A 26651-nucleotide genomic window follows, 5' to 3' on the forward strand; every position below is an offset into this window, starting at 1 on the left:
GCCGCGCCGCGGCGAGCCCCCCGTGAGAGCCAGGGAGTGCCCGCCCCCTCCCGGCGCGGGACTACAAGGACCGGCATGCACCGCGGCGCGGCGGCCGGCTCCGCTCCGGGACCGCGGCGCAAGGGAGCCTGGGAGGTGAAGTCCCCGGGCGGCCCCGAGTCGCGTCGCCGAGTCGGCGGGGGAGGCGTTGCTCGTGCGCTCCATCGGCGCGCGGGTCCCTGGCCGGGCTCCGCGCTCAGGCTTTTCGCGGGCGGCGGCGGCGGCGGCGGCGGCGGCGGCGGCGGCGGCGGGAGCAGGATGGCGAGCCGGAGCTCAGCCCGCGGGCGGGGGCGGGGCGGGGCGGGGGCGGGGCCGGCGGAAGCGGCAGGTTGCTCCCTCCCCCCGCGCCGCCTCGCGCCCGCCCCGCCGGGAGCGCAGGGAGGGGGCGGGCAGGGCCGAGGGAGGCTAGTGACACGTGTCAATCAACCCCCCCGCGGGGGGCGCGCGCTCCGGGGCTCGCGCCGAGGGCTCGCGCCCCTGCCTCGTGCCTGCGCCGCTCGTATGTAAATGAGGGCGCGTGACGCGGGACGCAGATGGACAAGGGGAGAGAGAGAATGGCCGCTGCCGCCGCTGCTGCCGCCGCCGCTCAGTGCCGGAGCCCGCGGTGCGCGGCGGAGAGGAGAGGCTTCCGGCGGGAGCTCGACTCGTGGCGCCACCGCCTCATGCACTGTGTAGGTAAGACGCCCGCGCCCGCCCGCCCTGCCCGCCGCGGCCCCGGCCCCGGCCCCGGCCCCGGCCCCGGCCCCGCCGCGGCTCGGCTCGGCTCGGCTCGCCGGGGTCCCGCTCCGGGCCGTCCGGGAGCGCGGCGGGAGCGCGGCGGCGGCGGCCCCGGCGCTCGCCTTTTGTCTGCGGCCCCGGGAGCTCGGCCGCCGGCGGCCCGGGGCTGTTGGCCGGAACTCGCGGCGCGCGCTGTCGGCGGCGGGCGGCCCGGGCGGGCGGGAGGCAGGGCGGCCGGTCCGCGCCCCCGCCGTGCGCTCACGCCCCCCGCCCCGCCGCGGCCCCGGCCCCGGCCCCGGCCCCGGCCCCCTCCGCGTCCCCGGCCCCGGGCCGGCACCGGGGGGCTCCGGGGCGCTCGCGGGGCGCGGGGCGGGGGGCGCGGGCGGGCCGGCGGGGGCGTCGCCCGAGGGGCGGGGGCGGCGGCGGGGGCGGGGGCGGCGCGGCGCGGTGTGTGCCCCTTTAAGACGGAGCCGCTCGGGCGCTGACGGTTGGGATTTGAAGTTCTGCCTCCCTGTTTGGAAGTCCGGACGGCCGGGGGGCGTCGCCATGGCGACGGCGCCCGCGCCCCCCCGCCGCGCCCCCTCCCTGTGCGCCCGCGGACGCCGGGGCGACCGGCCCGCGGCTGCTGCCGGGCGATGGGCCGTCCCCGCGCGCCGCCGCCGCCGCCGCCCCCCTGCGCCCGCCTCCCTCGGAGCGGCCCGGGCCCCCCGGCCGCAAACTTCGGGGCTGCGGAGGCCGCGGGTCCGTCGGGGTGAGCCGGGTGCGAGGAGCTGCGACCCGGCGGGTCGGCGTGCGGGCCCGGGGGCATCGTCTGCGGGAGGCGCGGGCCGAGACCCGGGCGCCTGCAGGTGGGAGCGCCCCGCGCGCTCGGGCCCCTGCGCCCGCCGCCCTCGCTGCCCTCGGCTCGCGCGCCGCCCGGCCCCCGCCCCCGCCCGCGCCCCCGCCCGCGCCCGCGCCCCGGCCCCCCGGACTTGTTTGCTCTGCGCCCGGAGATCTGCCTCGTCCCCCGGCGCAGGGGGATCGCGCCGGGATCCTGGGATCCACTGGCCCCGCTCGGGGGATCGCGCCGGGATCCTGGGATCCACTGGCCCCACTCAGCGCCCGAGGACCTGCCTCGTCCCTCGGTGCAGGGCGGATCGCGCCGGGATCGACTGGTCCCGCTCAGCGCCCAAGGATGTGCCTCGTCCCTCGGTGCGGGGGGGGGGGGGGGGATCGCGCTGGGATCGACTGGTCCCGCTCGGGAGATCGCGCCGGGATCCACTGGTCCCGCCCAGCGCCCGAGGATCTGCCTCATCTCCCTCTCCCCCACGCTGCAGGGGGGATCGCGCTGGGATCCACTGGGCCCGCTCGGAGGGACCATGCTGGGATCGCCTGGTCCAGCTCAGCGCCTGAGTATCTTCCTCGTCCCCCCACTCCGGCGCAGGGAGGACCGTGCTGGGATCCACTGGGCCCGCTCAGCGCCCGACGATCTGCCTCGTCCCCCGGGGCAGGGAGGACCGTGCTGGGATCCCCTGGTCCGGCGCCGGCCTGGGGCCCCGCGCTGGGAGCTCGGCGGGTGCAGGCTGCGGGGATTCGCACGGGAAGGAAGGGCGCCCCGCGGGGGCCGTGGGGTTCACTTTACCCAACGAACTGTTCAGCCCTTATGAAACACAGTTTGGTCTCATTTAAGGAAATTTTCTGGGAAATAGGTGTAGTCAAGTTTTTCTAAGCGGTTGTAGTTCCTAGGGAAAGTGAAAAAAAAAAAAAAAAGGAAGAGGTTTTAAACCCTCACGGTATTCTTTTATAAAAATGTTAAGTGCTGCCAGTGCTTCCTGAATACAAAACGGACCCATTTTTAGGATCGCTTCAAGACCCCTCCGCTGACGACCTGTTTAGAAATTGTGGCGCTGGCTCCCTGAGATGGGCGGGAGGACCGCGGGGGACCCTGGCTCAGGACCGGACCGTGCGGGTCTTCCTCGGGGCTTCTGTTTGGGAATACTTCGGGATTTTTCCCTTATCTCCTTGCTTAGACACATTAAGTATGGCTCTATATCAAAAAAAAAAAAAAAAAAAAAGTAGTTTTGAAGAATAGTCAAATTTTAAACAGGACATTGGATTTGATGGAAAAAGGGATTTCAAATATCTTTCTGCCCCATCTATTCAGACATACAGGTAGGATTGGGAGACCCTGAAAACTGAGCTACGTGCTATGTCTAACATGCAAGCTCTATGTTATATTTTTAATGTAATGTAGAGCTGTACTGTATTTGAAAGGAAATTTTTTCCTGGTCTCTAACTATATTTGAGAATTATTTCCCATAGTCCCAGCCAGGAGACCTAGTAAAACCCATCTCATACTTTGTTTTTGTCACTGTTGTTTTTATTTTTTTTAATTTTTTTTAATTTTTATTTATTTATGATAGTCACAGAGAGAGAGAGAGAGGCAGAGACACAGGCAGAGGGAGAAGCAGGCTCCATGCACCGGGAGCCCGATGTGGGACTCGATCTCGGGTCTCCAGGATCGCGCCCTGGGCCAAAGGCAGGCGCCAAACCGCTGCGCCACCCAGGGATCCCTGCCACTGTTGTTTTTAAATAAACAATAAAACTCTTTTAAACGGGACATACACTTGTTGATTGGGTTTTTTCAGTATCGTATATGTGAAGACCTTATTTATAGTGTGAATTAGGATTAAATGTATTTTGTGTGACTATTTTAAATTATTTTTTGCTATTGGCGTGCTTATATTTAATAATTAACTTGGTAAACATATTTACAAAAAAGCCATATTCTCTTTCCTTTTGGGTGTGTGTGAATATTTATATGTGTATATTTCTATATTTAATATATTTAGTGCTTTATTGCTTGAAATCATTTTTATGAATTATACTTTCTACCTTTGGAAAAGAAAATCTTCCAAAAGTCTTATTTTTATATGAGTTTGAAAGCAGTATCTCTTGTAAGCAGTGTCCCTAGGCTTATACAGCAAATTGGTATTGAGCCAGTAGTGAAATTTTAAGTCTCAGTTCTTAACCTAAGTTTTTTTTTTTCTTTTAAGATTTTATTTATTTATTCATGATAGAGAGGCAGAGACAGGCAGAGGGAGAAGCAGGCTCCCATGCCGGGAGCCCGACATGGGACTCGATCCGGGGACTCCAGGATCACGCCCTGGGCCAAAGGCAGGCGCTAAACTGCTGAGCCACCCAGGGATCCCCTTAGCCTAAGTTTTTAAAGTAATCTGATTTTTTTTTTTTAATGACTCCTATATAAATTCTAATTTCAAAGGGGAAAAAGTTCATTTTGGTTGTCATGACTGCCGGTAGTGAGCTAAGATGTTTAACTCAATATGGAAGGTTACGTCCGCTTTCCTCTATTTGTGGAACTCATGTCTTTAGGTTAGATTTGTGACTACTCTGTGATTCCTCGTTTTTCTTTTTTACAATTTAATTGAAAAGTTCTACAGACTCTGTGTCCTAGTTAATAGCTCTATTTATAATGTGCTTTTTATAATTTAATAGTTTTTCTATAATCGTCCTATGCAATGCTATAATGTTGAGTATACTCAGCTAACAAATGTTTGAGTGCTTATTGGGTATAGTAAATAGTATCCTGGTACTCAATATGACATTGAGTGATAACAGTCTTGGGTCTTATGGAATTTATAATACAGTTAGTATCTGACAATACATTAAATTTAAAACAAAGTAGTCAGGCATAAAAGTAATGCATTAGCATATTTTTAAATGTTACCAGGTATTGTATAGTCTATTAGGATATTCAGTCTGGGAGATAGGCCAAGCTTTTTGTTTTTCTACTTTTTGCTAACTTTTAATTTTGATGAAATTTCAAATTTACATGAAAAGTTGGAAGAATAGTACAAGGAATTCCTGCATACACTTAACCATATTCACCAATTGTATTATATTTTGCTGCATTTATCATTCTTGCCTTATGTCTATTTTTTCTTCTGAACTATATGAGGATAATTTGGTGACATCATACCTCTCTGCCCTTAAATTCTTCAGTGTATATTTCCTAAGACCAAGGGCATTATCTTGCCTAACTACAGTGTAATTATTAAAACCAGGAGACTTAAAAATGACATAATACAGTTATCTATTTCATAATCTATGCTCAATTTTTAATCTCTTTTATCTCCAAGCACCCTCCTACCTCCCAGTCCTGGATCATGTATTGCATTCAGTAGTACTATCTCCGTAGTCTCTCTTAATCTGGAACACTTCCTCAGCCTTTCTTGTATTTCTTGGCCTTGACATTTTTAAAAGTACAGGATGGTTATTTTGTAGAATGTCCCTAATTTGAATTTGTCTGTTGTTTTCTTGTGACTAGATTGGTTATACATATTTGGCAGGAACACCTCTAAAGAGAGGTTCTTTATCAGTACATCATATCTTGAGGTTCTTGATGTTGCTTTGTCCCAATGTTGGTGATGTTAGCTTTGAAAATTAGCTACGGTGGTATTCTCTGTATTTCTCCCTGGAAGTTATTATTTATCCTTTTGTAATTAATGTGTAATTTGTGGAAAAATATTTTGAGGAACAGAATATTTACATAGTCTCACCAATATTTCACCCACAAGTTTTTAAAAAAAAATTTTTTTTTTTTTTTATGATAGTCACACACAGAGAGAGAGAGAGGCAGAGAGACAGAGAGAGGGAGAAGCAGGCTCCATGTACCGGGAGCCCGACGTGGGATTCGATCCCGGGTCTCCAGGATCGCGCCCTGGGCCAAAGGCAGGCGCCAAACCGCTGCACCACCCAGGGATCCCCTCACCCACAAGTTTTAACATCCACTTGTGATTCTCTAACTTCATCGTTCCTTCTGTAATTAGTACTTGGTATTCCGTCATAAAGCAATCTTTCCCATCTCCTCCACTGTTTACTTATCCAGTTACTTTTATCAGTATGAACTCATGGGTTCTACTTTTATTTAATGGTTCAATCCATTACTGTCATTACTTTGATTCCCAGATTGCCTCAGGTTTGGTCTCTGGGAGCCTCATGAAGCTGCTTCCGGTGTTTGTTGACAAGTCCACCTCTCTACAACCCCTTTCACCCTCATCTCTCAAATGACTTTTTGAGCACACACTTCCTGCCAAGATATTCCAGGTTCATCTTCTGTTTACCCTATCCCAGCCCCCATGTAAGACATTTCTCCAAGGAGCCCTCCATTCTTTTTAGTGGAGGATAGGTGTAGATACCAAAATCTGAACACTAGGTTTTAGGACTCTTTTTTTGTTTTGTTTTGTTTTTTAGAACTGTTTTTAAACCCCATTTTTCTGGGCAGCCTGGGTGGCTCAGCGGTTTGGCACCTGCCTTCAGCCCAAGGCCTGATCCTGGAGACCCGGGATCGAGTCCCACGTCGGGCTCCCTGCATGGAGCCTCCTTCTCCTTCTGCCTGCCTGCCTGTCTGTCTGTCTCTCTCCTCTCTGTGTCTCTCATGAATAAATGAATCTTTAAAAAAACAAAAACAAAAAAAACATTTTTCTGATACAGAAGCTAATACTTAGTGTAACTGATATGTCTAAGGGGGCAACAGCACAACAAAATGGCAAAGATTTGATTAGAATCATTCTATAAACTCCAATTTCCTTCCTACATACCAGTATTGTCCAGTAGAAATATAATGGTAGCCAAATATTTAAAGTTTTTTAATCTCCACATTGGAAAGGCACTTTTTTTAGGCCAATATGTTCAAAATATTTTAAGAATCCATACAAAAATTATTAATGAGTTAGTTTACATTCTTAATACTAAATTTTTGAAGTTAGGTATTTTATACACCTGGCACACCTTAAACTAGACACAATTCAGGTATTTAATAGCCCACGTGTCCAAGTAGCTACCTTCTTGGACAACACAGTTCTGTAGTATAGTAGCTCCGGCCAACTCTTGACACCATGGCACCCCTTATTTCAAATGTGTTGATAATAACCAGATCCACAGCTTAATTTATCTTTCTCCAGATCTTTTATTCGGAGAAAATACAGCAAATAAATAGGCTCTGAAGTTAGATTACCTGTGTTTGAAGCCTAGGGTTACTTCAGTTTCTTATCTGTAAATTGGAGATAATGAAGTGGTTCTGAGAATTAATTATGTTGATATATGTTAATATGTGTCTGCCATATAGAAAGCATTCCATAAATATAAAGTATTGTTATTAGTGATTTACACAGGTTTTTAGCAGCTTTGAGCTTTACGCTTTTGCCAATAGATTCTTTCTGGTGGGAATGCTGATAAGCAGTAAAAGGACCATGAGGCCTATTAGAGGAAAAGATAGTGAGGGCATGCATGATCTGTATTCCAGAGTCAGGGTTTTAGAATCACAGTATATCACTTAGCATAATCCTGTCTTTTCATGTATGGGGAGATCAAAAGAAATGATGCTTCCTACATTTTTAGCGATCTTTTGGCTTTAGAGTACCTGAATATAAGAAATTAGTTTAAATTCATTTTAAAAATCTGTATCGTGCTAGATCATCTTGAAGCTACCCTTTGTCTACTCTCTATTTGTCTCTTTCTATTAAACACATCACTGCCTTAGAGCTTTGCACTCAGCAACTGCTTGTAGAGTAGACTTTCTTTCAAACTACCTGCGCCATTTATAATAGCAGTATTAGTGTCAGAGGATAGTTTCTTCTTCTAATTTTAACCTATGAAGAAGTTATGGGCCAGTTCATAGAACTATGAGTCTTAAAGATAGGACAGTCCAGGTAAATAAAATTCTAGATAATCAACTTGACATTTCTTTCTGGCTGCTTCTTGCCCTCTACTCTTGTCTTTGCACTAACTTCTGCTTCATCTTGTCATTATTGTCAAATAAATTCCAGAAGAGTAGATTTAATTAAAAATCTGAATTTGATGAGGACTGGTATGGATGGATCAGCCATCCAGAAACCTTGGCACTAGGCTGTACTATTTTTTCAAACTAGCAATTTTTTTTTTTTTACCCATTTAAAAAGGTGTAAATTATGGCACTAATAACATACACCAGGCAGATGTACTCTATGATAATGTATAGTTGAGTGGTTAAGACATGTATCCAAATTTGTGTTTATAATAGGCATATCAATGGATTTTACTTGTAAAAGTTGAAATTCTTCGTACTCCTGGATTATTTTATAATTGGAAGAGTAAAATCCTGCCATCCTTAGAACCAAGCAATGTGTGAATTTTGTATTTTTGTAGATGTTAGATATAGGCTACAAGCTGGTCTGTGTATATCATAACGTCCTTCCTGCATCATGCTGTCTCTTCATGCCCATGCTGTTTCCCTCAGCTGGCTGTATGTGTGCACCCCTCTCAGCTTGGCTGTGCACCTTAATACAACGCTGTTACTGTGTATCCTCCATATTCCCCTGACTTGTCAGACTTTCAATCCTGGTCTCTAATTCTACCTCTTGGGAGGAGCAACAAAGGCAGGTAGATTTTTGGATATGCAGTTTTTTCTTCCTTATTAATAAATTCAGTCTTTCAAGTATAATCTACATTTTTTGTATGTGGATTTACTATCTTTTTCTTTTTCGGTAGTATTCCTTCTTTTTGGTGTATGAATATAGCCAGCTTTCATGGGTGATAGATAACAGTTGGTTAGAGCACCAAATTCATAAATTCTAAATTTGAGGTACCCGTTTAACTTTATTAGAGTCCATGCTTAGAGTCCATGCTGACTCTATCATTAAGCAATTCTTTCAATAGTTTTTATTCACCACAAAAAGTAAGATAATGTAAAACTTCATGAAGAATCACTATTCTGTATCTCATCTCATTTTATGCAGTTTTCTCATGGTTGACAGCAAACCTATCCTGTTTACTTCATTCACTTCTCGTTTTTCTTTTTTCTTTATTTGTTGCCACGCTATTATTACCTCCTTTACACTGTCTTGTGGATTCGGTTTTTATAGTAAAGTAAACATGTTGAGCAGATTCAGATAATATTTTGGTTTATGTCAGTATCTGCATTGCTGTTTATTGTGTTTCAGTCTAGTTTATAATCTATAATAAATCATTATTTGAAATACCTGCTTTGGTTTTGTAGTTTACAAAGCAGTAGTATCTCCCATTTGTCTTTCTTCATCAAGTAAAAACTCATAATCTTACTCAATTAGTTGATCATGGTTTACCAGACTGCTTCTTCCCCCATTCATTTGTCTAGCCGCTTCTTGACAGCCCATACATTCTCATCTGCTTTTGCTTCTCTTTTGTACACGTTGCCCCGAATCCTTGACTATCTTTTTAGTTATATCTTCTACCCTGCATCCTCAGTCACTTTTAAAAATCAGTTGCAACCTAGAATCTTTCCTAAAGTATTTATTGAGTAACAAGTTTGAGACCTTTTTTAATTAATTCAGATTGGCCGGTTCTTTTCTGATGATGGACATGTGCGGTGTGTGCATGTAGGAAGTAACTTGTCCAGTAGTCTTCGTATTTAAGTAGTCGACCATTTCGGGACAGTGGACTGTCTTAACAAATGGTAGAAAGGATTAAGAATTGAGAGAATATTATTTCTTTCTTAGCTTTAATCATTATAGCCTTTGGCACAAATTATTTATCTGTACGCTAGGATAATTTCTGTCCTCATATGTTCACTGTTTTTTGTTTGGGGAAAAGGTTCTGTACTATTTATGTAGTAGTAGTTTGTAGGCTAAAGATATAAGTTAAGGTGTTATCAGCATAAAGAGGATATTTAAATCCATGGAAATAGATGACATCACCTAGGGGTAGGGGATAATCAAAGTAGAGAAGAGTAGAGAGTACTCTATACCATGCCTTAAGGAATCTTAACATTCTTTGGACAGATGAAGGGGAGCTCCCAAATACAGCCTCTGAACTTTTATGTTGAAAAGTAAGGCAATTGGCTCTAAGTAGGAAAACCGGGAGACAGTAAGTAGTACTACTTAATGGAGGGAGAGGAGTGTTACAAGAAGAAAGGATTGTTACATTGTTGAGATGTTAAATACCTTCAAACTGGAAAGTATACATTGTTTTTTGGCAACGTGGGGGTTCTAGGTGACATTAACTGGTAAATTTCAGCAGTGTGGTAGGGCAGGTTGTATTAACAGGCTAGAAAATAAGATGTAAGTAAGAGAAGGTAACATTTAGTAGACTTTTAGTCTTTTAGTAGACTACTCATTTGAGAAGCTACATTTTGAGGAAAAATGGATAAATGGAATAGCAATTGGAAGAACCTGGGGTCTAGGGATGTTTGTTACTTAGGTGGGAGATACCATTAAGACGGGGAAATTAATGATTACTTTGTATGTTATTTAATCTAAGACTTGAATGCAACAAGATATTGAGGCAGATACATAGAAAGGGCTTGGTTTCCACTTACTGTGTACTCTAAAAGCATCCCTTTTTCTTTAAAAAATATTTTCCTAATTAAGTTCATCACTAAGATATGTGCAGAATTAGTGTGTTACACAATTTAAAGGAATGCTTTTTTTTTTCCAGTTATTTTACTGTTGTCAGTTAATCATGAAATATCGTGAGTCCTACTTTGTGCTAGTTGATGGGGTATAATTCTGTTTCTTCCTTACTGGGTTCTGAATTGGAAGTAGACTTCAGAATCAGAGATTAAAATATTACCTTTTAAAATGGTAAGGTTGCATGGGAGAACTTGGCTTGGAATTGAGACCAAATCAGACTTCTTTATTCCCTGTGTCCCTGAATTGAGTTTAGCAACCTGTCAAAGATAGAGCGGCTGGCACTGCAGACCTCTTCTAAGTTTACCATGCGATTTGCTTATTGGTAGGTATGACCATTTAGGCAGAGGGAGAGGAGGCTTGGCCATGCATGAAAAATGACCTTTAAAACATTAATTCATCCCACTAGGAGCAGCTATCAGGATGTTGCCAGTATTAGTCATTCCACTTTCCCTTGGGAGAACTGAATAAGGGGTAGAGAACAGGGCAGAAGCTTCTTTCAAAATACTTACCCTAAGAATGAAAATTGTTGGGAGAGGTGGGGACTGTAGGTAGGTGAAAAGCTTATTGTATACACTAGGAATAGGGCTTAGACTTTGCTTTTTTTAAAGTACTCACAGTTATCAGGGATGTTGAGTATTAGAGTTGGTATAATGGAAAGACAGAAGAGGGAGCAATTAATTTTGATTTGAAGGACCTGAAATGAGGCTTCAAAAGATTGAGTGAAAACAGGAGTTGGCAAGCTTTTTTTTATTATTATTATTATTCCTTATGCTGTACTTTTCATCCCCTGACTTATTTTTTAATTTTTTTAGAAGATTTTATTTATTTATTTGACAGAGAAAGAGAGCTGCACGCACACAAGCGGGGGGAGCGGGAAGGAGAGGGAGAAGCAAGCCCCTCACTGAGGAGAGAACCCTTCGTGGGGCTTAATCCCAGGATCCTGGGATCCTGACCAGAGCCGAGTCAAAGGCAGACGCTTAACCAACTGAGCCATCCAGGTGCAAACCTCCCTCCCTCCCCCCACTCCCATTTTATTCATTTTGTAACTGGAAGTTTATACTTCTTTTTTTTTTTTTTTTAAGATTTATTTATTTGTTCATGATAGAGAGAGAGAAAGGCAGAGACACAGGCAGAGGGAGAAGCAGGCTTCATGCAGGGAGCCTGACATGGGACTCGATCCCGGGACTCCAGGATCGCGCTGGGCCAAAGGCAGGCGCTAAACCGCTGAGCCACCCAGGGATCCCGGAAGTTTATACTTCTTAATCCCCTTTACCTGTCTTGCCCATCCTTACACTACCTCCTCTCTGGCAATAACCAATTTGTTCTCTGTATTTAAGAGTTTGAGGGTTTTTGTTATTTTATTTATTTGTTTTGTTTTTTTTGCATTCCTCGCATAAGTGAAATAATGTGGTACTTGTCTTTCTTTGCTTGACTTATTTCACATAGCATAATACCCTCTATGCCTATGGGTGTTGTTGCAAATGGCAAGATCTCATTTTTGTTTTATGGCTGAGTAATACTCGTGTGTGTGTGTGTGTGTGTATCTCACATCTTTATCCATTCATCTATAAATGGATCCTTGGACTGGGTGTTGTAAATAATGCTGCAGTAAGCATAGGGATGCATATAACTTTTTGAATTAGTTTTTTTATTTCCTTTGGCTAAATACCCAGTAGTGGAATTACTGGATCATATGATGTTTCTATTTTTGGTTTTTTGAGAAACCTCCATACTGTTTTCCATAGTGGCTGTACTACTTTACGTTCCCACCAGTCGTGCACAAGCATTCCTTTTACTTTACATCCTCTCCAATACTTATTTCTTGTCTTTTTGATACTAGCCATTCTGACTAGTGTGAAGTAATATCTCATTGTGGTTTGATTTGCATTCCCTTGATGATTAATGATGTTGAACATCTTTTCATGTGTCTGTTGGCCATCTGTGTAGATCTACTTTGGAAAAATGTTTATTCAGGTAATCTGCCTATTTTTAATTGGATTTTATTTGGTGTTGAGTTATATATGTTCTTTATATATTTTGGATATTAACCTCTTATCAGATATATCATTTGAAAATATCTTCTCGCATTCAGTAGGTTGCATTTTTGTTTTGTTGATGAGTTTCCTTGTGCTGTACAAAAGCTTTTTTGTAAAGGGCTGGGTAATAAATACCTTAGGCTTTGTGGATTATATGGTCTCTGTTGCAGCTACTTAACTTTACTGTTACAGTGCAAAAGCAATATATAAATGAATGAGCATGGCTGTATTCCAATAAATTATTTACAAAAATAGCCAGATGTGGCCTACAGACCATAGTTCACTTATTCCTAAGTTAAATAATCCAGTGGGAAAGTAGGGTGGAGGGAAGAGGCAGAGGGATCATGTAAGCAAAAGCATAGAAGCCTAAATAATGATATATTCTGAAAATATTCAGCACTCTTGTGACAATTGGAATATTGGGTGGGAGTAGGGAGTAGGATGGGAAGTATAAATTATGGCTTCTATAAGGAAGAAACTATGAGTCTTGAAGTCTTAAAGTTTGTTTGTTGTTGTTTTTTTTTTTTTTTAAACGGGTAATAAGCATGATCTGATAAATTGGCTTGTGTTCATTTTGAACATCTGCTGGTTTCAGGTTTGAGGGTTTTTTGTTTGTAATAGTTTTGAGAAACTCAAATTGAAGCAGCCCTTTTAAGTCAAAACTGGGAAAATGAGCAATCTCCACTTCAATATATTAATTAAGATGTTGGATGGCTGAAGTACTCGGAAATGGCATCCTTCTTTTCTGCCTGGGCCTTGAACAACTTTAAAAATAAGGAGAGAGATGGAAGCCAAAATACCACCTCTACTGCTGTTGAGGCCAGGTTAGAAGAGTAGCGTGGTGGGAGTCACATGGCCTGGCATAGGCCAACTTATCCACCCAGGCCTAGGCATACTAGGGAAGCAGAGCAAAACAGGAGGTCTCTGCAGGTATGTTTTCCCAGTAGCTTATTCCCGGGGGGAAAAGAAGCAGAACTGAGCCCTGTCTACTCAGTTCTTCTTTACAAAATCACCAATCAGATCAGGCAGTTAGTTCACTTCCCTAGGGGAGAAGAGAGGCTCGTATTGTGCTTGCAAAGCATCCTTGCTCATAGAAACAAACAAGGGGCAAGGAAAAGGTGTTATTCCTCCGACAATCCAGGTTACTTTTTTTGCCAAGTTACACCTGGAGATAAGTGTACTGGAAACAGTTCAACTGTTATTATACTGAAAACAAGTCAAATTTACATATTCTGGATATTTTTTAAAATATTTAATTCTTGTGTTTGAAACAACCATATTTCTTAAACTTTCTCTTTTTTTTTTTTTAAGATTTTATTTATTTACTCATGAGAGACACAGAGAGAGAGAGAGGCAGAGACACAGGCAGGGGGAGAAGCAGGCTCCCTGCGGGGAGCCCGACGCAGGACTTGATCCTGGGACCCCGGGGTCACCCCCTGAGCCAAAGGCAGGCACCAAACCGCTGGGCCACCCGGGCGTCCCAAACTTTCTCTTTTTTAATGAACTAGTTTTTCCATAGACCTGTGTAAGATACTTGAACAAAATTCATGTTTGGTGAGAAAAGAAGGACAACACTAACTTCTTCATCTAGTAACTTTTTAAATTTAGAAAGAATAGAGCACTATTTAAGAGGAAAAAGCAGATACTTTGATAAATTATGCTTTTAATCAGTTCTGATTATGGGTGCTTATGCAGTTTATTCACTGGTATCTCTTTCCTTAAAATGTTATCAATTCTTCCTTATTCTCTCCGTCTTCCCCTTTCTGAACAGTTCAGTACTAAAACCATCAGGTGGGACCAAGCAAGGGTACATATGTACACTGGATGGTATATGTGAGGAGGGTTTCCATGTGGGTTGATAGGTTTTCAAGAGGTGAGGAGTAATCTGCCTAGAAGGGCACACTGGTGCGAATTGTCAGCGCCCGAGCAGGCTGTCTGTGAAGGATAGTAGACCTAGTGAGGGAGGTTGGTTGTTCCTAGTAAGAGGTGTCTGGGCTTTAACAGGGTAAGAGGATAAAGAGGGCATCTACTTGGAGGTGGGATGGGAAAGAAAGACATCCGTGTAGGAAGGTAGCCTGGTGTGGGTGTATTGAGAGTCAGGCTGAGTGAGGAGGGAGTTGATGCGCAGAGGCATCCCAGTATAAGACATCAGAGCCTGAGGGTGGGGATAAGAAGGCATCCCAATAGAGGGTCATCTCAGTATAGGTAGGATGTTAGTGCCTGAGCAGGTGGAGGAAGATATTCTTGTAGGAGGGGTGCCAGGCATGAGGAATAGGGACTTGAATAAAATGAGGAAGTTATATACATGGAGGAGGCTTTGGGGGTATTGGGGCCGAGAAAGGTGAGGGAAGTGTCTATGTACGGAGGGGGAGAGAGCCACAATGGGAGATTGGTTACATAGAGGGAGACTGGTCAAAAAAATAAATATTAAAGATAATGGGAGCCAGGCCTCTCATGGTCTGAAAGGAGAGTTACAAGAATGGAGTAGGAGAAAACTAGAATGCTCTTTGTAGTGTTGGACTGGAAATGAAATACGGGTGTGAACTCATGGCTTTCTTTCATTATATATAGATTGGAAATAGTATACGTAATTTATCATTCTTAATTTACTGATTTTAATGGTTGTATCCTAAGAGAATGCTTTTGTAGGAATTACCTGTTAAAGAATTTAAGGGTGATGGGACATGTAGGTCATTTACTCTCAAATAGGGAAAATAAAAGTTTTTACTGTACTTAAAACATTGTCTATAAATTTAAAATTGTTACAGGAGCCCCTGGGTGGCTCAGTTGGTTAAACATCTGACTTTGGCTCAGATCATGATCTCAGGGTACTGGGATCCAGCCCTGTGTCAGGTTCCCTGCTTATTCCTCTGTGCTTCCCCCTGCTCGTGCTGTTTCTCTCTCTCATACAAATAAATATTCAAAATAAATAAATACATAAAATTATTACAAAGTAAAAGTATTTAAAAGCAGTGTTATGAACTGAAATATTACATTCTCTTGGATTAATCACCCTCAGCTCTTAAAACCACGTAGTTAGTAATGTATAGATTGTCTTACAGGTTTTTCAGCACTAAGAATTGCCCTTTGAAATAATGGTAGCTAATATCATCAATTGAGTGCTCCCCATGTTTCATACACCATGTGTATTAATCACATTTAATTTTCACATGTGACATAGTACAATTTTTATCTTCATTTTACAGGGTAGAAAACCGAGGCTGAGAGAGGCTGCCCAAGACTTTCCGCGGAGGAAATCCGCGGGTGGCATTCACATCCCGGTCTATATGACTCTTAGTCAAACCTGGTGAAGAAATTAACAAGTCTGATCACCCTTAATCAGCTAGTTGTGTCTAGTTGTGTCTAAAGCTTTAGTAAAATAGTGCTGTTCTCTGTTGCATTTCAGAACCCTGTGTTTCAATGGTAGGGAAAATTATTCTGGATTTAAACTACTTCAGCCCTTTGTTCTTGGTGAGAAATTAAAGAGAATAGGGTCTTCTGTTATTTAAACACACATATCTGAGTTAAGGGTTCTGTTAAGGCAGATTAACCAGAAGTAATACATCTAGATTTCTTTCTTGGTCATCTGTTGGGAATGGCAGGTGGTTAGAACATGGAATTATGGGCAAGGATATTATTTCCCAGCACGGATTATCAGTGTTTTTAGTCTGGATATAGAATTTCTGGGATCCCTGGGTGGCGCAGCGGTTTGGCGCCTGCCTTTGGCCCAGGGCGCGATCCTGGAGACCCGGGTTCGAATCCCACATCAGGCTCCCGGTGCATGGAGCCTGCTTCTCCCTCCGCCTGTGTCTCTGCCTCTCTCTCTCTCTCTCTCTCTGTGACTATCATAAATAAATAAAAAATTAAAAAAAAAAAAAAAAAAAAAGAATTTCTGTCTACCCCAGTTCCAAGAATGATGGCCATTTCCTTTCCATCTCTTTTGAACTTTTCCAAAGGATGGTAAATGATCAAATAGAAGGAAGAGCTAATGACAATATATCATTTTAATTCCCCTTTGTTTCTTCCCTATACCCATTTAGAGTATAGGAAAGTAGTACCCTGGCAAATTTTTTTTTAAACACACTAACATTATGGCATCAGTCTAATCATTACCTATTTTTTTCTCCTTTGCTTTATTATTTGACCTTTTAATGTTTCCATTCTGGCATTGGTACAACTTATAAATGGGATAAATGGGATGGAATATCCCTATGAGTATGTATTAGCTTACTTATGTAACTTATCTTACTAAGTCATCTTATTTATCTTCACTCTTCTCATCAGTCTGACCCCACAGATCCTTTTATCTTCTGTCACAGAATGAGTTTTTGCTGACCCTTTCATTCTTTAGACCCATTCAAAAATTGCCCCTTTAATTTATATAAAATATAATAGGATTTTCAATATTGAAGGAAGCATGGTCATCTGCTATGTTCTTTTGTGCATCTCATAATTTTTTTAAAGTAAGTGTTTATGGGGTCAGGCATTGTGTTAGGGGACTCATGCATTAGATGGTTTTCATGAAGCACAGTCTTGTAGGTTACATGAGGTTTTACTATGGTAAGTGCTGTAATTGAAGCATATACAATATTAACATTGTGATACAAAGCAAGAGAGTGATCAGGTTTCCTTATATGGGTCCAAGAATGGCCACAGGATGATTGTGGGACATGAGAAAAGAGAAAGAGAAGATGAACCATGAAGAAACTTGTAAGTGGAATATAATAGTAATTATTGTTATTTTTAATTATTTACTTTGGGTTAGGCATTGAATGTTTACATTCAAGCTCATTTGATTTTCACGAGTTATATAAGTAGGAAATATTTTTATCATCCCCATTAAGTAACTGTCAGGTAGTGGAAAACCATTGATGGGTTTTAAGCATGGAAGTGACATAGTTTCCTTTGTGGTTTTATAAGATTACCAGTAGAGTAATACAGGAACAGGACAGGCAAATCAACCAGGAGGATGTCAAGATAGCCCAACCAAGAAATTATAAGGATCTGAAATAAGAGTAGTAGTGGTCAATGGAAGAGAAGGAAAAACTCAAAAATATAATGCATTGCAATCAACAGATTTTACATATTGATGAGCTATGAGCATACAGAAAAAGGAAAAATAGAAAAAATCATTTTTGGGCTTCTTTTAGGAGGCCTACTTGGATTGTGAAACAGTTATACAAGAGAGGATATAGAACAGCATATTTTTTCATATTTCACAGTTCAGAGGCTCCTGCATCTGCTGCAGGGATGGTGTGGGGCCCCCCGGCATTCTTGTTTTCTTAACATTTGAAGGTCCAGGGTTGGCTTTAGACCTTGACTATTGTGTGTGTAGTATTTTGCTTTTTCCCCTCCCAAATTTGATTCCTTATTATCTGTCAGGAAAATTTAGCCTAGATAGACTAACTTTATTTTGTAATTGTATGTTGTTTGTGAATAATTTTATAATCAACAAGAAGTAATTTGGAAAGACTGTCTCAAATCAGTTTTCCCTAATTGTGTCAAAGTTGCTAGAGTGTAATGTGGTTCACTGTAGGTTTTAGACTGCATAGCTGTGATATATAATGATTCCGTCTTTTTTTAAAAGATTTTATTGATTTATTCATGACAGAGAGAGAGGGAGCCATGGGGACAGAGACACAGGCAGAGGGAGAAGCAGGCTCCATGCAAAGAGCCTGAGGCAGGATGCGATCCCCAGACTCCGGGATCACTCCCTGAGGCAAAGGCAGACACTCAATCACTGAGCCACCCAGGTGTCCCTAATGATTCCATCTTTAAACAAAATCCCAAACACTTCCTTTACCTTCATCTTCTCTGTGTCCTCCCAGTTACTGATCTATCTTAATATTTGATTTACTTGATCTTTCTTCACTTACTTGTGTATCTTTCAGATAACCTAAATGTAGCATATCTAAAACTGAACTTTTAAAAACTATTTATTTATTTATTTAACGGAGGAAGAACAAACAGCAGGGGCAGCAGGAGAGGGAGAGGGAGAAGCAGACTCCCTGCTCAGGGAGGGCTCGATCCCAGGACCCTGAGATCATGACCTCAGCTGAAGGCAGACGTTTAACTGACTGAGCCAACCAGGCACCCCTGAACTTTTTTTTTTTTAAGATTTATTCTAGAGAGAGAGAATGAGAGCCAGCATGCGCCAGCAGCGGGGGGAGGGACAGAGGAAGAGGGAGAGAGACTCTCAAGCAGACTCCCAGCCTAGCTTAGAATCCAATGCAGGGCTTGATCCCTCAACCCTGAGATTATGACCTGAGCTGAAATCAAGAGTCAGATGCTCAACCAATTGAGCCACCTGGGTGCCCTTAAAACTGAATTCTTGGTCTACCTCTGTTTTGTTTTTGTTTTTGTTTTCCCAAAAATTATTATAGCATCCCTGAGGCTTGCAATGTGGCAGAAACCATAAAGTACAAAAATTGGTTTAAGGCCAGAATGTGAATAGTTATATTGGTTTTTAAAATATTGTCCTAAGGGATCCCTGGGTGGCGCAGCGGTTTGGCGCCTGCCTTTGGCCCAGGGCGCGATCCTGGAGACCCGGGATTGAATCCCACGTCGGGCTCCCGGTGCATGGAGCCTGCTTCTCCCTCTGCCTGTGTCTCTGCCCCTCTCTCTCTCTCTCTCTCTCTCTGTGTGTGTGACTATCATAAATAAATAAAAATTTTAAAAAAATAATAAAATAAAATATTGTCCTAAGAAATTAGCCCTTATCTTGATATTTAATTGAAATTTAACTGACATTATTGTTAACTTGCTTTTAAGTTTGGAAGGTTACAGGAATGCCACTTTCCACATTCCATTCAATGAATTCACTGTTAAAATTCTTTTAGACTAACCCTATGCAAACCATGATTACTCTTTCTTTGGGGGAAATCAAAAGGAGCCTTCCTAAGAGAATATTTGAAAACTTGGGCATAATTTATAAAAATCATTATGGGAAGTTTTAACTATGTACAAAAGTAGAAGAAAGCATAATGAATTTCCATATTTCTGTGACCCAGCTTTAGCGGTATTACAAATTCTGGCCTGATTTTTAATATTAAAGAAAAATTTCTTTAAAGATTTATTTATCTACCTGAGAGAGAGAACAAGCAGGAGGGGCAGAAGGAGAAGGCGAGAGAATCCCAAGCCGACTCCACGCTGAGTGCAGAGTCTCCCACTCCATGAGATCATAACCCAAGCTGAAATCAAGAGTCCGATGCTTAACCAACCGTGCCACTCCAGGCACCCCTAATATTAAAATTTTTATTCAGAACAAAACATTTTATATATTGGTTGTCTGAATGGCTATAACCCATTTCTTCCAATGTGAAAAACCCAGCTCACACATTTTGTTGCAAATAATTGTGGATTTATGTAAGAGTTGTGGAAAATAGGACATTTATGACCTCTTACTGCTTGTTTTTGGTTGTATATGCTTTGGTTATGAGCCCCCCCAAAAAATGGATTTAGACCCCAGAAGTTTACTGTTTCTCTATTTTTCCTTTCTCACATACTCTATCTTCTTTCTCCTTCTCTTCCATCTTTGTCCTCTGTTTTTTGAATACCTCTAAAACCAGTAAGAAACCATTGCTGCTTATGTCTTAGATCTGTCTGACATTTTCTATACATCAAGCAAACCAAAGAGAGTACTGCTTATTAATAGGTTCGTTACATATGCTGAAGAGCAGTTCATCGTTTTTGATCTTATAGAGCCACTGAATTAACAGTGGTATAGCTAATGTGTCAAAATCCCTCAGAGCACTCATCTTACTTGATTGTTGTTGAAATAATAATAACATTAAAGTTTTTCACATTAGTGTTATGTCAGCGCTCATGCTAATTTGTTACTTATGTCTTGGGTGTTTATTAAAAGAACCATAGCAAATTATAGCTCAGAAGATATGAACTTTATGAGATATAGATGGATAGGGATATATATATACATACAGATGTATATAGATACCTAGGTATATATAGATATTCATCTATGTGTATAATTTGTCTTTAGTGATAATAATGGTGATAATTCCAGGAGACTTAAAAAAATAAGTATTTTTAGTTTAATTTTAATGAACAATTGAACAGGAGATCCTGTTGTCATATGTGTGCTTAAAGTTACAATTATATAAAAATTATACAATTATACAATTATAAAAAATATTAAACTAAGATTTTTGTAGTAAATTGTAAATTTAGGGTACCTTTTATTCAAGGTGTCAACTGTATGTGGTACAGATTGTTGCATATTGATTTCTTTTTTTTTTATTTTTTTAAAGATTTTATTTATTTATTCATGAGAGACACAGAGAGAGGCAGAGACACAGGCAGAGAAGCAGGCTCCATGCAGGGAGCCCGACGTGGGACTCAATCTCAGAACTCCAGGATCACACCCTGGGCTGAAGGCAGCGCTAAACTGCTGAGCCACCCAGGCTGCCCGCATTTTGGTTTTCAAATCAGTGATTTTTTTTTTCATTGTTCCTTTCTCTATAGTGGACCTCTCTGCAATATTTGTTGACAGTCTCTTCTTGATGTCTTTTTTCTTTTAAAGGTTTATATCTTTCTATGCATAATTGTCCTAAACTCAAATTATATGATTTTCTGTGTAAAAAGCTTAACCACTTTCCTACCAACCTTAGGATAAGGTCTAAATTCATAACATGGCTTGGAAAGCCCAGCGTAATCTGCTGCCTCTACACTACCTTACCCTTTTTGTCATTCTACCTTGGGCACTATCATCAATCAGCTGCATCAGTAGCTCAGTAATAGTAGTATAGAAATAATACCAGCTAATATTTATTGAACCCCAATTAATACTTGTGCCAGGTATGTGCTTTATGTATATTGTATCCCTTAACCCTGAGAATAACTTTGAGTATAGATATTATAGTTAGCATTTTACAGAGGAATCACATTGAACAATTTTGGGGTTCCTAGACACTGAACCTCTGGGCTTTTGCATATTTGTTTTCTTCTTTGGATTACCAATAGCTGCTATTCAGTGCTTCTTTTTATAAACTTTTTTAAAAAGTATAACTACATAGAAAAAAGCATATAAACTATACATTTCAGTGAACAAAATGAATGTATTCATACAACTACCACCAGATCAAGAAATAGAACCCCTTCCCAAAAAGTCCCCTCGTATCCTCTCCCAATCACTAATCTCACCCTCCTCTCCAAATAGTAGATAGTATTCTGACACAACTTAATACCATGGATTATTTTTGCCTGTTTTGGGGAACTCTGTTTCAGTGGAATTATATAGCATTATTCTTTTGTGTCTAGCTTCTGAAACTCAACTTTGTATCTGTAAGATTCATTCATGCGGTTGCCTTCAGATACAGTTTATTCATTTTCACTGCTTTATAATATTCTGGTACATAAATATGTGTAACATCTCTTCTCATTTTGAAGGATAATTGTGTTGTTTCCAGTCTACATTATTGCAAACAATAGTTAACATTCTTATACATTATACATTTTTAAAATAATTTTATTTGAGAGAGAGGGAGAGTAAGTGTATGCGCACACCTGCACGCAATAGAACACAAGTGGGGGGGGGGGGGCGGAGAGGGAGAAACAGACCCTGCTGAGTAGGGAGCCAGAAGCAACATGGGGGCTTGATCCTGCAACCCCGGGATCACGACCTTGCTGAAGGCAGATGCTTAACCTACTGAGCCAACCCAGGTGTACCACATTATACATTTTTAATTTTGGTTCAACTCCTAGGTTATTTTTTACCTCGTCTTAGCTGACTATAGTTTTCCCAAGAAGCCTTCTTAGCCTCTCCAGGTTTCGATTTGGTGCCCTTTTCTGTGCACTGATACGATGCTCACCTTCCTCTAGCATAAACATTTATGTTTATATATTCCATCACATTCAAAGTATGTGTGTGTGTGTTGCATGCAAAGAAAAAAACATGTTTTCTCTTTCTCTGTCTTCTTAGCACTCACTGAGTACTTAAGTAATTGTTGAGTAAATGAGTTTTTTCAGTACACTTGCTTTTCCGTTGCTAAGAAAATAAACATAAATCTAATGGAAATTGAACAATATGATTAATACTCTCTACCTTTGTTTTATTCTCTTTAGATATACAGTTCCTTTAAAAAGTTATGTAAAAATTTGTAAGTCATCAGGCATCTGTCTTGTCCCTTTTGTACTTTTCTGCCATACAGCTATTTATGTAAAATATTTTTGGAAAATGCTTTTATCAGTTGTGGCATATCTAATAACCCCATTTGTGGCAAGTAATATTTGTCCTTCGAGGGTGGTCTTGAATTTTGAAAATAGCCAAAAGACATTTGGAGCCAAGACAAGAATTTTATGAATGATAAACTATATTAAAAGTAAGCTGAGATTTCAAGAAATATAGACTCTCCTTTCCTGCCGCCTTCCCCTTCTGGGCTTAAAAACCTATTTATTTTTACAGAATTAAGTCACTAAATTCGAATAGAGTCAAGCCGCTGAGATAAGCCAGAGTTAATAGTATATTTTGCTTTTGAGTTTCTTGGCCCTTAAAAACTGGTTTCCTTTGTAAGTTACTTATGTTATACCTGAGTATCATTTCTTTCATTTGTAAGAGTATTTGCTTTTCATCTTGAATTTATCTTCTCTGATATTAAAATTATCATCTTTACTTTAACCATCATGTTCTTACACTCATTTCTCCCCTCCTCTAATTAAATAATAATGATAGTATACCTTCCACTATTTTATTTCTCCCACTTTCTCTTAGAGTTCAGCTCTCTAGTCTTGCTCATCTCACACATTTTATGTAATATTTATAGATCGTGTCTGCTGCTTTGCCTTCTTCCCCAGTAAACTGTGACCTTAAGGCAAGTGTTTATTAGGAGTTTAACAAAAATGTTTTTTGAAAAATTGAAGACTTTGTCACCTGTTTTCATCTTCTCTAAAGTCCTGTCATTTGCTACAAATGCTTGTTTTTATATTAATCACCTCACTATTTTACTTTTTTTAATTTTTATTTATTTATGATAGTCACACAGAGAGAGAGAGAGGCAGAGACACAGGCAGAGGGAGAAGCAGGCCCCATGCACCGGGAGCCCGATGTGGGATTCGATCCTGGGTCTCCAGGATCGCGCCCTGGGCCAAAGGCAGGCGCCAAACCGCTGTGCCACCCAGGGATCCCCACCTTACTATTTTAAATCTCTTCTACCTCTTTACTGAAAAAGTGTTAAGTATAGATGGTCCCTCTCTCCCTCTAGCCAAATCCTAGAGTCCATGAAATTTAAAGCTACAATATTATTATTTTTTTTTTTAAATGGGCCTTGAACTCACAACCCTGAGATCAAGACCTGACCTGAGATCAAGAGCTGGACACTTAACCAACTGAGCCACTCAGGTTCCCCTCAACTACATTTTATTAGATGAATCATTATGACAGATCCTGGGGATAATACAACAAAGGCGGTAAAGTTGTCCCTATTGTCAAGGGACTAGTAAATATTCTAGCTCCCTTAACAACAACGACGAGAAGAAAAAGACAGAAATGTCTCAAATTAGGCTATGAACATACTTGGAGAATGTGGTGCTGACAAAAATAAATTCTGACAAATAAGATTAGAAAAGACTGTGTGGTACCATTTAGACAGTCCTTGGATACAGCTCTATGTTCTACACATAAACTGCTGCTTAATATGGTTACTCAGCTAGTTGTAAAGCTGAAAGGAAATGTTTTAGGTTAGTTTGGAAGACAGGATACTTGATAGATGAACAAAGATGATAGGGGGAAAGGATTTCAGATATACAACATGTGCAAAAAGCTCAGATGTGTAAACATAAGGAGTTGTTTCTTATGAGTGACATGTAATTTAATTATGATGAAGTTATATAAAATGAGGTGGGACAATAGGCAGAGAGTAGATCAGAGAGGCCCTATATGCTCTTTTAGGACATCTGTAATTCATCCTGTAAGGAGTAGGGACCAATTAGAGAGTTTTAAGTAGAATTAATAAAGTCTTATGCTCTTTTAAATGATGAAAGTTGATTCGAATAACGATTCTGATACCTGTTATAAGAGCATTATAATCAGAGAGATACTCCAGTAAACTTCACATTTTCTGTATTGCTGAGAATAATGCTCAATAGAGGTGAATCTTTAAAGCTTCACTGTTTGGAATTATAAATTTTTTTTCAGTTATGAACTGTATCAGGCCTCCAGAAAATTTATAGAGTATAATATTATGTATATCCAAGTGCCTTCCATCTTAAAGGAATAAAATGTGACAGATGAAATTGAAATTCCCATCTATTGTTTGCCTGTGTTGCATTCCGTTTCCTTCATCCTGGATGTATATATTTTTCTCTTCTTTAAAGATAATCTACTTTCTACAAATGATTTCAAAGTAAGAGTCAGATGTATTTTATGTACTAAGGTGTCTTTTGTAAAAGTTGCACATTGAATTTTTCTGTGCTGGATTATTTTAAATACTCCTCAACCTTCTTATTTAAATTAATATAAATTTCTTCCTAGAGCATATTATTACCCCATATTTTGTCTTTTCATTTGTGCATAAATCTAGTTGTTTCACTTATTAGTCTTGTTTACAGTCAGACATCATCACTGCTATAGATCATGAATATTCTAGTATTATACCTCTATAAAAATAATTTACAAACAGTAAAAGATAAAAGGAAAAAATATGGACACAGAGTGATCAGAATGTATTTCTTGAGTTTGTCCATATGTATTCTGGTAGGAATAAAGTCTAGTTCAGATACCTGTGTGTATTTCTGGTTTGTGAATAGTGTTTACCTTTTGTTTATTGCTTTACGTTTCACTAAAAATTCTATACAAATGGACTCTGTATCTGAGATATATGAGTTATTAAGTGTTTGATTATAATAAATAAATCAACATATGAAATATTGATAACATTCCAGTCTTACAGAAGAAAGATTCATGATTTAGGTAAGTTAGGTCGTTTGTCCAAGACCATATAGGTGATAAGATGGGAAATATGGGGCTCCAGCCTGGATTTTAACTCCATATCCATTATCATCCTATACTTATGAGAGAGCAAAACAGACTCTGATATAAAAGTCAGGGAATGCTAATAGTTTTAATGAGAGGATGAGATCAGTTTTTATAGCAATAACTAAATTCAGCATTTAAATTCAGTGAAATAATTTTTATTGTATCAGATCAACTGTGTTTAAGTCTTGTACAGTGTAACCATTTATTTTATATATATGTTTATTCCTCTGTAGTTCTTCATGACTACTTTGATTTACACTTGCTGCATGAATGTAAATCAGAAAGAAGTGGATAGTTAAGATATTCTTTGAGTTTTTCTCTTTTAGTGTGTATTCAGACATATTTACCAAATTTGCCTAACCCTGAGTTTTGAAACAACCTTGGCACTATTGACATTTTGGGATGGAAAATTCCTTGTGTGGAGTTTTGTCCTATGCATTGTAGGATATTTGGCAGCATCCTTGATATTAGTAGATACCAGTAGTTCCAATCATATGCTCATGTTTGGGAATTAGGGAGACTTCAAGACCTTGTAATAGAGACATGTTTATTAATAGAGGCATCACAACTCTTAAGTTATATGCTTACAGAAAGACCAGAATCATAAGACAGCTTAAGAAAGAGGCAGTGGTTACATTGAAACTCATATCTTAGGTTCTAAGAAGTAGAAAAAGCACTAAATATGGGTCTTTCTTCTTAGAACAAGATAGGATATAAGTAAATAAATGGCTGTGTATTTCAGAAAGAGACTTAATGTAAAGATAATTATTAAGAACAGGTAGTTTTTAACTTATAATTGGGCTGTGTTCTAAAAGTTCTTTTGAGGATTAATGTCTTTGGTCTCAGAGTTAAATTTTTTCCTCAAACATTTGTTCAACAATATTTGAGTGCCCTGTGTGGGCTAGACACTAGGGCTAGCATAACAAGCAAGATGGCATGATACTTTACTTCTTGGAGCTTATAAAATTTTCATGGTATTTATCAAATAATTTTTTTTAAAGATTTTATTTATTTATTCATGAGAGACACACTCACAGAGAGAGAGAGAGAGAGAGAGGAGAGAGGAGAGAGGCAGAGACCCAGGCAGAGGGAGAAGCAGGCTCCTTGCAGGGAGCCCGACGTGGGACTCAATCCCAGGTCTGCAGAATCAGGCCCTGGGCCAAAGGTGGCGCTCAACCACTGAGCCACCCGGGTGTCCCTATCAAATAAAAATATTAAATATTTATGTGAATTTTTCCTCCTCTTACTCCCCTTCTCCCAGTTTGAGTTGAGGGGAGAATACTTGTCTCTTCTTACTGATATACCCCAGCTTCTAGAACGCCTGGTAGGTGTGTAAATATTTGCCAAATGAATAATTGATTACTTGGGAAGAGACGTTTTAAAAATTACACACGATTAATTAGAATTGTGATAAGTGCTCCAAAGAGAATAATACAGGTATTATAT

At 41.0% G+C, this 26651-nt stretch overlaps 1 protein-coding gene across 20 annotated transcripts in view; it reads left to right on the top strand.

Moving 5' to 3' along the window:
* The first annotated feature begins 383 nt into the window (after positions 1 to 383).
* The window catches only part of LCORL (ligand dependent nuclear receptor corepressor like), a 159277-nt gene continuing 133009 nt past the window's right edge, over positions 384 to 26651 (top strand). For 13 of the 20 annotated variants that reach the window (XR_011997237.1, XR_011997239.1, XR_011997238.1 and 10 more), the window contains exon 1: positions 400 to 714. Coding sequence is in view for 12 of the 20 variants with exons in the window: in XM_072738019.1 (XP_072594120.1) it covers positions 573 to 714 (142 nt within the window). In the remaining 8 variants the exon portion in view is untranslated. Of the gene's footprint in view, positions 715 to 26651 lie in introns of all 20 variants that reach the window. The other 7 variants (XM_072738021.1, XM_072738017.1, XM_072738010.1 and 4 more) reach the window with 5 other exon arrangements.

Source organism: Vulpes vulpes, chromosome 14, assembly GCF_048418805.1.
Source record: "Vulpes vulpes isolate BD-2025 chromosome 14, VulVul3, whole genome shotgun sequence".
Classification (NCBI taxonomy): Eukaryota; Metazoa; Chordata; class Mammalia; order Carnivora; family Canidae; genus Vulpes; species Vulpes vulpes.